The 15,404-nt window shown below is 49.0% G+C and overlaps 1 protein-coding gene across 2 annotated transcripts in view; it reads left to right on the forward strand.

Moving 5' to 3' along the window:
- SORL1 (sortilin related receptor 1) overlaps nt 1-15,404 on the forward strand; it is a 169,617-nt gene that overhangs the window by 12,532 nt on the left and 141,681 nt on the right. For both annotated transcript variants that reach the window (NM_001192757.2, XM_059874783.1), the window contains exons 2-3: nt 5,185-5,301; nt 13,320-13,445. In NM_001192757.2, the coding sequence (NP_001179686.2) occupies nt 5,185-5,301; nt 13,320-13,445 (243 nt within the window). The remainder of the gene's footprint in view (nt 1-5,184; nt 5,302-13,319; nt 13,446-15,404) is intronic.

A 15,404-nucleotide genomic window follows, 5' to 3' on the forward strand; every position in this document is an offset into this window, starting at 1 on the left:
TGTGAGTTTGGAAGTGGATGCTAGTCCTGAGCCTCTGGCCATTTGTCCAGCCAGGAACCAGGGAGCAGGGAGCAGGCCTGCGAGGATGGTGTGGCTTTGCAGATGCTGCTGACAGCATTTTGAAGGATTGCCTTGGCCAGAGACCCACTCCTCAGCCTGCCTCCTCTATGACTCACTTGAGCTGCATATTTCAGTAGCATGAAGGCTTGACATGAGAAGAAAGGAGCATTTCTTATGAGTGGGAGCTCTTAGGTATTGAATCAGCACTTGAGAAGTGTGATGTTCTTTGCAGGTCATAGACAGAGGCTTTTGAAAAAATGGAGATGAAATTCATGTAACGTGAGAGTAACCATTTTAAAGGGAATGATTCAATTTGGTGGCATTTTGTCCATTCACAGTGCTGTGCAGCCACTACCTCTCTCTGGTTCCAAACCATTTTCATCCAAAGTAAAACCTCTTCCCCGTTAAACAGCTACTACCTATTCCCTGCTCCCCCTAGCTCCTAGCAACCACCACCAGGCTGTCTCTATGGATTTACCTGTTCTGGATATTTTATATCAATGGGATCATGTAATATGTGACCTTTTGTGTTTGGCTTCCTTCAGTTAACATATTGTTTCTGAGGTTTGTCCACGTTGGGGCATATATCAGTAGATCATACAGTTTTAACAACTATCCAAGATACCCAAGGTGGCGCAGTGATAAAGAACTCACTTGCCAATGCAGGAGATGTAGATGTGGGTTCGATCCCTGGGTCGGGAAGATCCCTTGGAGAAGGGCATGGCAACCCACCCCAGTATTCTTGTCTGGAGAATCCCATGGACAGAGAAGCCCGGCGAGCTACAGCCCATAGGGTCGCAAAGAGTCAAACATGACTGAGTGACTGAGCATGCATGCAAGATACCCAAAGACAAACCTGCAGAAAAAGAGCGCTCCTTCTAGCCACTGTCATTTAAGCCCCAGTTTCTGCCAGAGAAAGGGGAATGAACTAGATTCATTGTTCCTGAAATAAGCTGCATTGGAGACTCCAGGGGTATGTCTTTAAAAAATACCAATTCCTGGACTCCACTCGGAGGGTTCTGCATCAGTAGGTCAGGGGTTTCTCTGGGATTGCTGATTTTCAGCTCTCTGGGTGTGGGACCCCGAACCAGGAGACCTCTCGGGGGCCATCTTGACTCTTAACGACCTGCCTGTGATCTTAGCAGAGGCCTGAACCCCATGCACCATACTCTTTGTTGTTCATGAGGCAGTTCCTCTGTGCCCAGACCTCTGTGGCTTGCGATTTCCCTGTTCGCCTTCTGAGGGGAGGCTCAGGGCTCCCTCCCCGCTGCTTTTTACGGCCCCAATTAATTGTGGCTCATTTATCAAGCGCCAGCTATACCCTGTGAGCTGGAGATGGGAGAGGGAAGGTTGTTCACGCCCCGGGGTGGTAGTTACAACTGACTGCACATCAAGGTTACGTTCTGGAAAAGCCACCCTCCCACTCGCCCTCACTCCCTCCCAGATCAGCGTCTCCCCGGGGCCCTGTGTGCCCACCCTTCTTCATGTGGTCTGTGGGACCCAGTGAGCAAGGCTGAGAGGAGTGAGCGGGATGTAGGGAAGCCTGCAGCTGCACCCAGAGGGTTGGGCATGGGGGAATCTCAGGGGCTGAGGCCAGGAGGAAGTCCCTGGGGATGGAAAAGGACCTCAGCAAGCCAGCAACCAGCCACACAGTGGGGGGATCCAGCCTGGACACCTGTGGGTACTATGATCACAGGGGAAGGAGAAGGGGCTACTGTGGACCTCTGGTTGCCTGGTCACTTTTCATGGACAGCTTGCTTTGACCTCTTCCCTTTCTGGGGAGGAGCCGGGAGAACGAACGCCAAGGGGAAATGGAGAGGAGGAAAGCGAGACCAGAGAGCACCATGATGTCTTTGCCTTAATAAACATGCTCAGCCTGCCTGGTGGTGGACTCCCACAGCTGACTCTGCTCTTTGCTGGGGGAATATGCACGTGGGGTGCGGTGGGGTCAGCCTCAGCCAGGCCGGCGGCTCCCTGGAGAGTTTACTCGTCTGACCAGGAGGTGCCCATGCTGACGTCTAGCCGAGGGAAGGCACTGGGCTGTTCGTGTGAGTTGTCTGGTGGCCCTCGGACAAGCTGTTCCTTGCCTGAGATTTTTTTTTCTCTCCACTGTGCTGCCCTTTCTTTTACAGTCCGCTGTTAGGAATGAAAGGGACATTTAATAAAATCTTTTTTTTTTTAAAGGTGTTTCAGCAAGCTCGCCTTCTCGGCTTCCTTTGTCAGAAAGCCCTTGGATGTTCAGGTGCCCCCTTTGTGCTGCTCTTACCCCTTCACCTTTCCTAGGATTGGTTCAGGGGCCCCGTAAATCTCATGTCCCCCGAGCAGAAAGACTTGAGCAAGTTGTGCTCAGACCTCGAGCCTGCTCTGATCACCGTAGGCTTTGTAACCTGTTCCGAGCGTTATTTGCTTAGGAACCTGCCTGAGGGGCTGTTAGGAGGTTGCCCCCAGTGCAGCATTGCTGGGCTTTCTTATGCCAGACCCTGGATGAACTTAGTGATTTTTTTCAGGCTCCAAATCCTTGATCGTATTGATGTTTGCATAAATCATCTATTTATTCCCCTCTGGTTCTAAGGGTGAGGACGTTTTGGAGGGAGAAGGCCTTTAGCCCAGATTCCTGGGCTCCTGCGCTGGTGGGCTTCTTCTGATCTGTAGATGCTTACAGATTCTTCCCAGAGGTGAGGGCCGGCAGGAGAGAGGGGGAGAGGGTGGGCTGGGAGAAGGCCTCTGTGGCTGGTGGTGATTCCCTTAGTTGCTTTCGCCCTTGCATACCCTAAGCTAAGTAATTTACTTATTTCTCTTTTTTTCTTTGCACATCTCTGCCGATGTTTGCCTGGACTTACCTCCCTGGAAGTCAGAAGGAATGTTTTGGAATGATGTATTTTCCTTAAAAGAAAAAAATCTTTTCCTTTAAAGAGGCCTCATTTCACGTATTTTCCAAGAGCCTGGATCCTGGATCAAATTAGATGCAGGTGTTTAAGACCTGAAGCAGGGCGGTGAAGGATTAGCTCTTTTGTTGTTCCGTCAGCCAAGTTGGTGACACAGGTGTTTCCCTTCTCCCTTGGGACTCCTGAGAGCATCTTGAGTGGGCGGTGGGGTTGGGGGGAGGAGGAAGGTAAAGGAGAAGGCCCCTCTGGGTGGTGGGGGAGGGGAGTGGAGGGTTTTCTGCTCAGACCCTTGATGGGAAGACAGCTGGGAGGGCCCATCAGCTCGAGTGTGACCTTTGCATCAGTCCAGGAGGTGGAGAGGGGGGTGGGGAAGCGTGCAGGTGGACTGTATAGAGACCCCCCGGGGTCCAGAAGGTTAGTCTCTTCCATGTGCCCGAGACAAGCCACGGTTGAAGGGGCTGGTGGAATAGGCTTCTCCCAGGCATTGCTCCTGCTCTGGATTTTGGGGGTTTGTCCTGAATGTTCACACCAGCTCTCAGAATTTTTGTGAGTATGGTCATCAGTTGGCTGTTCCCACCCGAAAAGGGTGAAATGGTGTGCCAGAATGCCAGCCCTTGAACTGTCCATCAGTGACGGGTGAAATGGGAAAAATAAGAGGAATGGAGTTAGCTTTCCATAAAGCAAAGCCTCTCATAAAAAAACTGTTCTTGGTTCTGAGAGTCTTTCTGTCCTCAGTTTTCAGTGTTAAAACGTCCTTGCTTTGAACTGGACGTAGATGGTAGCTTGTTGCTTGGGTGAGGGGTGGCCACATAATAGGTGAGTCCCAGGAGCTCAGTGGGGTGAATGCATTTCGTGATTAGGAGTTCAAGATGAGCGGAGGAACTTCTCCTCGGGGGTTCGGGCTCCTTCTGTCCTATGGCCCCATTCTTCTCTGGGACTCTGGGGTCCTAAATGCATTCTGTGGGTACGGAGGGAAAACGGGGCCGTGTGGGCTCCACGCCCCATCGTAAACCCTGGGCAACAGTCTGCTGTGTCCTCAGGAGATTCAGAGACCAGCCAGCCATGCCCTTGGCACAGTGGCTGTTTTGTTTTTTCCTTACCTGGCCAAATAGAGGTGGCCAACCAGCCCTCTGCTGGCCTGCCTAGTTCATCTGCATTTTACTGGTTTATAAGATCCAGAAGCCTGGAAACTACTGTTTGCAATAAGCCAAAGGTCATTTCTGTGGAGTCCGGGAAGATATTTCCTTGCTTGGAATACTTCATAACTAAATAAAGCTGATGTTTTTCCTTTGTTCTTCCTTGTTACAAGCTAAGGATAAGCAACATCACCTGTAGGCCAGAGAGAACCAGTATGGACGGGGGTTGGCAAGCATGTGGTCTTTCTGGCTTGTGCCCTTTTTTAAATGAGGAAGGTGCTTCAGTGTTTTGGTTTCAAATGTCCCACGTGTGGAGTAAGGATGGGAGGAACCAGAGATTGATTTCATAAAGGACAAAAATAACCCAAGTTATTAGTTATGCCAATGAGAGCCTGAGAAGATGATATTTTTTTTTGCAATCTGGCTAATATCAAATAGCAGAGGACTAGTGTTTCTTCTTCGGAAAGTGAATCTGGTGGAGTCAGCAGAGGGGGAAATACAGGCCATCCTGGCCCCATGCTCCAGGTGTAAGCATCTTAGGCATTTCTGAGTTACAGTTGGGGAGAGAGAGTCTTGCTTTATTATTATTGTTTTTTTTCCTTTTCTGTATTGGCCATGCCGTGTGGCTTGCAGGATCTTAGGGCCCTGACCAGGGATTGAATCTGTACCCCTTGCTGTGGAAACATAGAGTCTAAACCATTGTTTCTTTTATTTGTTCAATCACTAGGTCATGTCCAACTCTGTGACCCTGTGGACTGCAGCACGCCAGGCTTCCCTGTCCTCTGCCATCTCCTGGAGTTAGCTCAAACTCATGTCCTTAGAGTCAGTGATGCCATCCAACCATCTCGTCCTCTGTCATTCCCTTGTCTTCCTGCCTTCCATGTTTCCCAGCATCAGGGTCTTTTCCAGTGAGTTGGCTCTTTGCGTCAGGTGGCCAAAGTATTGAAGCGTCAACTTCAGCATCGGTCCTTCCAGTGAATATTCAGGGTTGATTTCCTTTAGGAGTGATTGTTTGGACCACCAGGGAAGTCCTGAGAGTCAGAATGGTGATGGCCGTCACTCATCCTGGGTCCTAATTCCTGTGTTGGTTTGATCTCTTTCAGGTTAGTCTCAATGATTCCCACAATCAGATGGTGGTCCACTGGGCCGGTGAGAAGAGCAATGTCATCGTGGCCTTGGCCCGGGACAGCCTGGCGCTGGCGAAGCCCAAGAGCAGTGACGTGAGTATTGTTGTTGCTCTGGCGGTCCCTCTGAGGTGCCAGGGTGCCTGTTTCTCCTCCACTGGGGTTATTATCATGCCAGGCAAAATATCAAGTAATTGAGAAATCTGGAAAATCATATATAACCCTAATTTGCTGAACACAGCATGCTGCACTCAGGGTTGCAGTGAGACCCATGTGATGTGTGGTGACTTCTGTGGAATGGTAGGGTGTGCTCGGGGGCTTCCCAGGTGGCTCAGCAGTAAGAATCTGCCTGCCCATGCAGGAGACCTGGGTTTGATTCCTTGGTGGGGAAGATCTGCTGGAGAAGGAGATGCAACCACTCCAGTATTCTTGCCTGGAGAATCCCATGCAGAGAGGATCCTGGGTGCTACAGTACATGGGGTCACAAAGAGTCAAATACGACTTAGTAACTAAACAACAACAACAGCAGCAAGGCTGTGATCTGGATCGTGCATCTGCCCAGCAGAATGCCAGAAGCGTGTTCCTGGGCAAAGCTGCCCGTCGCAACCGAGCCCAGTGGAATCGAATTGGTCTTTCCTTGTGCTGATTTCTGCTAACTCATTACAGTTGGGCGAGTCCTTCAATCTGAATTGCTCATCCTTTTAATTTCCACAGTTGGCTCTTTATGATGTTTAATCATCTAGGTGCTTTGAAGACTTTAGACCAAGGAACACACACGCAAAGACCTGTTATAGGGGCCTTGTAGGTAAGGGTCAGGGGTGAAGCTGCCCCCAGGCTTACACCACCCTTTACCTCCAAGAGGAAGAAGGGTCTCTTCCGTTATTCTTGGAGTCTGCAACCTTCTGGGATGTTATTTCGTTCTCCCACTTTCTATAGAGATGCAGGTTCAAGAAACAGTCTCCTGTGTTGATTTGAACATGGTGCGTGGTGATGCATGCTTGCTTCTTGGTCTCAGTTTACGAGAGACTCTGGAAAGTGGGAGGGACTTGGAGCTTCTGGGCTGTTGTTATCAGCTCTCAGCTCTGGTTGCCATGCGGCTGGATCTGATTTTTCGAGAGAAATTCAGAGGTGAGGTGTTTTTTTTTTTTCCCAGAGGTGGGGATCTTTACTAGAAACTGCTGAGTCTTACAAGTTGGCAGCTGACGGGTAGTTTTTATAAACCCTGTGTGGGCCAAGTAAAACATATATGAGGACCAGAGTGAGCCCTTGGGTCCCAGTCTGTAGCCCCTGCTCCAGACACCCCTGCCCACCCCCACCCCCACCACTTGTGGGGAAGAGAAACAGGGCCTGCCTCAGGTCAGGGTCTGGTGTGGCCACAGGGTGAGGCTGTGGACAGAAAACCCCACTGTGGAGCTTGGGTCACTCTGCACTCAGGCCAGGGAAAAACTCCTGAAGAGTTTGCTAGCCCTGTCCCATCAGCCCAGTGGACATGCTTGTAATTCTGGAGCCTGGATTTGGTCTCTGAGGGGCCCCTCGCTCTGTGTCCACCATCTGGGTTTGATGTGCTCCAGGGTCGGGGACCAGAGGTGCCCCAGGGATTGTTTTCTAGTGGGTCAGATAGGGGCAGCCACAGATGGAGAGGGCAGACCAAGGACTGGCCATAACCATGTGTGACTGGGCTCAGGGTGGGTGCCCAGCAGTGGTAGTGGGAAGCCACTGCAGCTGACAGCTGGTCTGGGTGCAGTGATGTGGGGCAGGGCTGAGCTTGTCCGGGGCTGTGAGGTTGGCCCAGTTATAGATTTGATCAGGGTTGGCAAGCACAGACTGCAGTGTATCGATGACAGTTGGCCCGAGAGAGTTTTAGCCTGCTGTGTTCAGCACGGTCACCATCCAGCGGCATCTCTTTTAAGCACAGGCAGCAGCTCTCTGGCCTACTGTGTTGAGAAATCCTCCTTAGGGTGTTTATTTTAAGAATTCTTTGTCCAGATGGTACTTCTGTTAAGATAGGTGAAGACCTATCTTTCTACTGTTTTGCTGGACAAACAGGAGCCCAGAGGCATTCAGTGATTTGCATGGGGTCCCTTAGCATGTGTGTGGGAGGGTTGGGGCTATGACCTGATCATGTATTTAATGTGTGAGAATATAATGTAGCCAGGGTGACCAGCATTGGCTTTAGCACTGAAAGACCTACATCCTGGGCCCCTCCTCAGTCATGGATGAACCAGGAAGAAGGGTCACCCTACATATATTGCCAGTCTATCCAAACCTAATGGAGAAGGGAATGTCAACCCACTCAGTGTCCTTGCCTGGGAAATCCTACGGACAGAGGGAGCCTCAAGGGCTACAGTCCATGGAGTTGCAAAAGAGTCGGACATGACTTAGTGTCAAGAACATCCGAACCTATTTCTCACTCTGCCTAAATATTTGGGTGATTCTTACTAAGGACTGATTGAACATTTGAAACAAGAACCTATTCTGGAATGAAGTGTACGCTAAGATTAAGTGGGAAGGAAACTTCATGCTTGGAGATAATAAATCAGGATGGCAGAGATTTCTCTCATCAGTATATCAGCTGCATTAAAGAATTGGCAGATGAAACTGAGATGGTCTGATGTGAAAAGTTAATTCAAAAATAAATTCTGACTCAGAGGCAGGAGTAGGTGGTGCCAGAGTAGTAACAATCTAAATTTTCTCTGAAGACTGGAAGCATGGTTCCCAGGGCCCCATCAGCGTCCAGAAGGTAAAGGATGTATACAGATCAGGAGCAGTGGGAGTGTTGGAGAATGGCCAACTCAGACATATTCAGTGTATAAAAAAGGGATGATCTGGAAGTTGGAATCCCAGAATATTTGCTCTTAAGCAGAAAAAAACAAAATAATATCCTGGGAACTTGTGGCCAGTGATTCCGTGAAGCATGGCTCCTGCAGGACCCTTCTTTTCCGTTGATAAGTCTGGAGATGAAAGAAAACCGTAGGTGGTGTTTTTCTTGATCGTCCCTGCCTCTCTTTTCTGCATTCTTCTGACCTATTTTAGCAAATAACCCCCAGTTGCCACATAATTTGACCAAAGAAGTTTCCAGAGATATTGTCCGCTAGAAGATCAGAATCACCCGGCACAGGCATCAGGAATGGTGGGGATCACTGCCCTTGTACCCAGAGTTGTGTGGCATTGCAGCTGCTGCCCCCGGGGGCTGGCCGGGGAGCAGGGCCTTCACTTGCCCACAGCGCAGAACTTGGTAGCCTATGGGAGCCGGTGTCTAGCTGAGCCCCTGCTCTGGGAACTGAGCGCGTGGGTTTGAATCCTCTACCATTCATCAGCTGTCTGACCTTCAGCCAAACCCTTCACTTCCCCTTGGTTTTCTCATCCATCAATGAGAAATCTTGTGATTTCGTCCTTGTGACATCTAGCTCCCCAAAGGGTGGTATGCTGATCGGCAGCATGGGGATTTTCTGGAGGGTGGTTGGAAATGCAGAATCTCAGTTCTCACCCTGGGACTTCCTGAATCTGAGGTTTGCATTTTGACCTGTGTCCTGCGGGGTGGATTGTAGGCATGTTGGAGAAGCACTGGTATCAAGTACTTAGAACGGCACCAGACATGGAGATGTTTTCTGGATGTTTTAACCCTTCTTCCCCTCCCCTTCCCTTTTCCACTCTTCTCTTACCCCTACTCCTCCTTTTTATTATATAGTTTGGATGTACAGGAGAAATAATTTAAAAAGGTCACCTCAAAGGACCATCTTTATAGGTAAGACTGATTTAACTAGCAACTTTTGGCGGTTTAGAAACTAGTTATGGAATTGAGAGATACAGACCACTATATATAAAGTAAAAAAGCCACAAAGGTGTATTGTCCAGCACACGGAAATGTAGCCATTATTTTGTAATAACTTTACATGGAATATAATCTATAAAAATATGGAATCACTAACTGTGGGAAATTCTGAAAGAGATGGGAATACCAGACCACCTGACCTGCCTCTTGAGAAACCTATATGCAGGTCAGGAAGCAACAGTTAGAATCGGGCATGGAACAACAGACTGGTTCCACATAGGAAAAGGAGTACGTCAAGGCTGTATATTGTCACCCTGCTTATTTAACTTCTATGCAGAGGACATCATGAGAAATGCTGGGCTGGAAGAAACACAAGCTGGAATCAGGATTGCCGGGAGAAATATCAATAACCTCAGATATGCAGATGACACCACCCTTATGGCAGAAAGTGAAGAGGAACTAAAAAGCCTCTTGATGAAAGTAAAAGAGGAGAGTGAAAACGTTGGCTTAAAGCTCAATATTCAGAAAACTAAGATCATGGTATCTGGTCTCATCACTTCATGGGAAATAGATGGGGAAACAGTGGAAACAGTGTCAGACTTTATTTTTTGGGCTCCAAAATCACTGTGGATGGTGATTGCAGCCATGAAATTAAAAGACACTTCTTGGAAGAAATGTTATGACCAACCTAGATAGCATATTGAAGAGCAGAGACATTACTTTGCCAACAAAGATTGGTGTAGTCAGGGCTGTGGTCTTTCCAGTAGTCATGTATGGATGTGAGAGTTGGACTGTGAAGAAGGCTGAGCGCCGAAGAATTGATGCTTTTGAACTGTGGTGTTGGAGAAGACTCTTGAGAGTCCCTTGGACTGCAAGGAGATCCAACTAGTCCATTCTAAAGGAGATCAGTCCTGGATGTTCTTTGGAAGGACTGATGCTAAAGCTGAAACTCTAGTACTTTGGCCACCTCATGGGAAGAGTTGACTCATTGGAAAAGACTCTGATGCTGGGAGGGGTTGGGGGCAGGAGGAAAAGGGGATGACAGATGGCTGGATAGCATCACAGACTCGATGGACGTGAGTTTGAGTGAACTCCGGGAGATGGTGATGGACAGGGAGGCCTGGCGTGCTGCGATTCATGGGGTCACAAAGAGTCGGACACGACTGAGCCACTGAACTAAACTGAACTGATGTTGTCCACCTGAAACTAGTATAATACTGTAGATCAACTATACTTCAATTGGAAAAGAAAAAATCCTTCCTCGCTTTAATTCTTAGGGAATTGTGTCCCTTCAAGGCCAGAGAGGATGAATTAGGGCAGAAACCTGTGTTTGGATGCAAAACCGACTGTAGAAGCACAAGGTGAGTGAGCCTGGGCAGTTTGCCCTATACACCTGGAGTTCACTGTGGGCAGTGAGCCAGGCAGCAGGCTAGGGCTGCCACGAGGAAAAGACCCCGACCCAGAATGTAGCAGTGGGGGTGCAGTGTGGATGCTATGAGGCCATCAACCTGCTTGGTCTTCTTATCCGAACAACTGGTGGAGGTCCTTCCAGGTCCTTCTTCTGGGAGGAAGGCGGATAGCTGTGCATGGCCCCGAGCTTGCATTTGCCCTATTGATTCTTTGATCAAATAGGAATGAGAATTGTGAGCATAGGATCAAAATACCATGTTGGAATTGGTTAGCCTGGAGAAAGGAAGGTTGATGAGCAGTTTGAGAGCCGCAGGCATAGCAAGGACCCTTGCATTCCCAGTCGTAACTTCTGTTTAGTATAAGCCCAAAGGGATGTGGTTTGCTTACAGACCAGAATGTTAAGGAGGGGCGTTTTGGTCGGAGGGTGGTTGCACCTCTACCACCAGTGGGAGGTGTGTTGGGGAATCCAGGGAAGGCCCTGTGTTTTGTTCAAGGTAGTGTTTCTCCCTCCATCCAGCGTTCCTTCCACTGCCTGGGCTGTAGCTTTGGTGCCTTTCTTTCTGTTGAGCAGAGAGACAGAGGAGGACGTTCACCCAGAAGGCTGACTTGTGAGCGTGGAAAGTCAGTGGGACTTGGGCCGGAAGGAACCTGTCCTGGTTTTGTCACTTTCAAGCAGCTTGACCTTGGACTCGTGGTTCATTTCTTGGAGTCTTAGATTCTGTTATCTCCTATATAAGGAAGTGGTCGTTCTCTCGGTCACTTAAGGATCCATTCATTTCACTCTTGTTCATTTATGGAGCACGTGTGTTTACTCATGCTGTGGTTTATAATGACGCTTATTTATTCCAGAAATCTTCCCTGAGCACCTGCTATGTTCCAAGTCCATGGAGGGCAGGAAAGAGACTCATTCAACAGGGTTTTTAAAGATGCAGAGAGATGATGCATACAAAAAAGTGTGCATGTGTGCATGCTCAGTGGCTTCAGGTGCATCTGACTCTGCAACCGCATGAACTGTAGACTGTCAGGCTCTTGTGTGCATGGGATTCTCTGGGAATAATACTGGAGTGGGTTGTCATGCCCTCTTCCAGGTGATCTTCTTGACCCAGGGATCAAATCTGCGTCCCCTTTGTCTTTTGCATTGCAGGTGGATTCTTTACCCACTGAGCCACCTAGGAAGCTCATACAAAAGAGTATTGTTACTGAAAAATGCTGCCCTGATATGAATTTATTATTACACTGGTGTCTCTGAGAAGGTGACTCGGAGTGCATTTTCCATTTAGGGGATGCTGGGGCTAGAAGTGGCCCGAGCTCCCTTTTGGAGAAGCCGTCAGTTTGCTCCGTGTGACTTTGAGTGTCAGAAGAGACCCTTCTTTCTGTTCTTGGCCTGGAGGGTGGAAGTGAGAAAGTACTACTTTCTTCCAACCTCTCAGGTGATCTGTGAGCTCTCAAGCTGCTGACTTTCAGAAGCTGTTTTTGCAGCAGCCCATTACTCTGTGTTTAGTAGCTGGGATCGTGTGCTGTATTTAAGCGTGTGTGTTTGTAACAGGGATTCTTCAGATACTGGCAGAGACTCTTACTGTGCTCTTCCAACCTCGACATCTAATAAATATTAATGACCCACGTGTGCGCTCAATTTTCTTTGCACAAACCTTGTGCCGTTCATTGTTTACTGGCGTCATTGTTCACAAGCAGTGACGCTTTCACATGCTCTGTGAAGGGCTGTGTCTTTGTACGCCTGGTGTCTAGCTCAGGACCTGGCTCGTGTGAAGCCCTCAGAATGTGTTGCTGCTGAAGTCAACGGGATTCATCCCAAGTTCCCATTCCTTCCTGGGCCTCACCTGTCCTTTATTTTTAATGCTTTTCTCAGTTCTAAGTCAGTGTTGTTAGTATTATCTTCAGCTGTCAGGCTCCTTTTTAACCCACTGATTATATTAATTTCACAGTGAATGGGGTAGGGAAGTCTAGGGTCAGAATATCTGACAGCTTCCATTTCTTCCATCCGTTTCTGGAGGTGGTACGGCTATCAGGTTTCTGGCTTTAGAGGCAGGCAGCCCGGGTCCAGATGCCACATTGCTGCTTACTTTTACTTTGGCAAGTGACTCATCAGCCCCTGTTGCCCTGTCTGTAAGATGGCTTTAATAATTGCGGTTGCTGTGTAGGGTGAGGGCGAGAGCTCTCTGAGCTCATCATGTGGAGAGGGTGGCACACGAGTTACTCTTCTGTTTCATACCTGTGGTTACCGGGGAGCTGGAAATGTGGAAGCAGCAGAGAAATAAATACCACTGGCACCTGCACAGACCTGGCTGCTATTGCCCTAAACTCAGAATCAGTCCCCTGCTTACAAGGTTAGAAGACACGGTGCTGGAGCGGGGCTCTGGGACCCTGTATGCAGCCTCCATGCGTGGTTAGTCACTCAGCACTGCCCTCTTTTTTTTTTTAATATCTCTGGAGCTACTCTGTGAAAACCTATGAAGGTTTTCTTTTCTTTTTTTTTTTTTAATCTTCTGGAATGCTGTAAGGACAGAACTTCCCAGCAGAGGGACGAGAATTAGATTACCTTTTGGGGACATTTCAACAGATGGCAAAACAAATTCTCAAATCCCTTCCCCTCAGTCAACCACATTCTCCGGTCTGGGCCTCTGGATGTAATTTGTTAAAACACTCAGCCTGGCCGTGGTGAGGAGCTTATCATGGTTTCTGTCCACACGTCTCCCCTCTAGGGAATCATCGTGGCCACCAGTGTGGGGACAGACACAGAGGTCGTCTGCTGCTTCTTTGTGGGTTGTCTTCACATCTGTGATTTCGTGGTATCGGGGACCCATCAGGACCAGCATGCAGGATGCTGGGGGGCGTATTTGCGAGCAGAGACGGAACCGCCCTTCTGCCGCATCTCTCACTGATCCTTTTCTTCCTTCTCACCTCCTTCTTCCAGGTGTACGTGTCCTACGATTACGGAAGGTCATTCAAGAGAATCTCAGAGAAGCTGAACTTCGGTGAGGGGAACAGCAGCGAAGCTGTGATTGCCCAGTTCTACCACAGCCCTGCGGACAACAAGCGTGTAAGGATGTCACCCCTTGTGACTGTGTAGGGCTGTCTTTGGGGGCTGTGGCTGACTAGAGGCGGGCTGGGAGATGGGGGACTCTTGGGGCATCTTTGCAGCGTGACTGGTGTCTGAGGACTGTTTTTCTGCTCACCTGGGAGTCGGTGACAGAAAGTCACTCTCAGGGTGGGACTGTGCATAATCAAGCAGGCTGGGTTCCTGGCCAGGCAGGATTTCTAGACAAACAAAGGCAGGTTAAAGCACAGAAAATCTGCCAGCTGCCAAATAAATTGCCTGACTCATAGGTGGCAAAAGCCCGGATCCACTGGGACTGGCACTGAGGTCTAATCTAGGTCTTCCAGGGCGGCTGCCAAAGTCTTGGTTTTATGGGCATCACTAGTGTGTGTACACACGTGTGTGTGTGTATGTGCACTGCCTTCCCTCCAACCTATACTGGGTCTAGAAAGGAAAACCAGGGCAGCTGATACTGCTGGCGCTCCTGATTTGTTCTCCCAGCTGGCTGGCCCGGGGCTGTGGTCCTACAGGGGTAGCCGGGCAATTTGGTTTGGAGGAAGCCTTGACTTGAGATTGCTTTGGGCCCCAGGAAGGAAGCGGGGTGTGTGTGCAGGAGTCAGGCAGCCTTCTGGTTAGGTAGCTTTAGCTCGCAGACTTGTCTGTGGCTGCTTTCTTTCCCACTGTAGTGATCCCCCACTCATTCCCAGGATAGGATGGATGGCTGCTTCAAAGGATGCTGAAAAACTAGCCCCTTAGCAGCAAAAGTGCAGGAGTGGGTAGCTGCTGCTCTTTGCTCATCCAGGAAGGAAAGAGAGTGAGAAATCCACAGGGTCCTCTGACCAGGTCCCCTGCCCCCCTCCCCCGACCCTCTTCCCTCCCAGCACTGGCTTCTCAGGTTGCCTGTGGTTTGTGAGCAAGGGCTGTATTCAAAATATTTAGCCACTGGAAGGGCACTGACCAATCAGAACAGACTGGATCTGAAGGGAGCTGGGTCCTGAAGGCCACCCTGCTGAGCCAGGCATTAACCTTTCAGTTGCTGGATTGTGGGCAGATCCTGGGGAAGGGGCCAGCCATTGGGACTTTAGACGGGGCCTCTCATGGGTTTAAATGGGCTGTTTATTAACAGAAGCAATTGTGTTTTTGTTTATTTAATTTCTTTTTTAAATTGAGTTTTAGTCGATTTATAGTGTTTGTTGTGCCAATCTCAACTGTACAGCAAGAGGCAATTGTGTTTTTATTTTAATTTAATTATTTTATTTAAAAAATTGAAGTATAGTTGATTTACAGTGTTGTGTTAATATCTGCTGTATAGCAGGAAGCAATTTTTTTTTAAAGATTTTTTTGATGTGGATCATTTTAAAAGTCTTTGTTGAATTTGGTTGTAATATTGCTTCTGTTTTCTGTTTTGGTTTCTTGGCTACGGGGCATGTGGGATCTTAACTCCCTGACCAGGGATCAAACCCACAACTCCTGCACTGGAAGTATGGAGTCTTAACCACTGGACCTCCAAGGAAGTCATAGCAGTTGTTTTTTTTTTTTTTTAAAAACAACTTGAATAGTTATTACTGGTACCCTCTAGTTGATATCAGCCTTGCCTGCTGATTCTTGCATTGCAGGCAGATTCTTTACCATCTTAGCCACCCAGGGAAGCTCCCTGCATGATGATCTCAAAGTTGAGGGGCAGTTAGGACAGATGCCCCTCTAACCTGACTCCAGGGTGACAGAGCAGTTTTCCTCTCTATGGGGAAAAGCGCAGAAAGGTGTTGAAGGGAGTTGGCTGTCTGTGCCCTGCCCCTACTGCACTGGGGCCAGGCAGGCCGGGGGTTGCGGATTCCCAGTATTCCCAGTACCTTGAGTGGTTGAGGAGCCCTGCCCCAGAGTCCAGCTCTCTTCCCTGGCTGCATCTCCCGTGGATCCATCTGTGTGCCCCCCACCTCTCAAGAATCATACAACCCTTGGCCC

The sequence above is a fragment of the Bos taurus genome, chromosome 15 (genome assembly GCF_002263795.3).
Source record: "Bos taurus isolate L1 Dominette 01449 registration number 42190680 breed Hereford chromosome 15, ARS-UCD2.0, whole genome shotgun sequence".
Lineage (NCBI taxonomy): Eukaryota > Metazoa > Chordata > Mammalia > Artiodactyla > Bovidae > Bos > Bos taurus.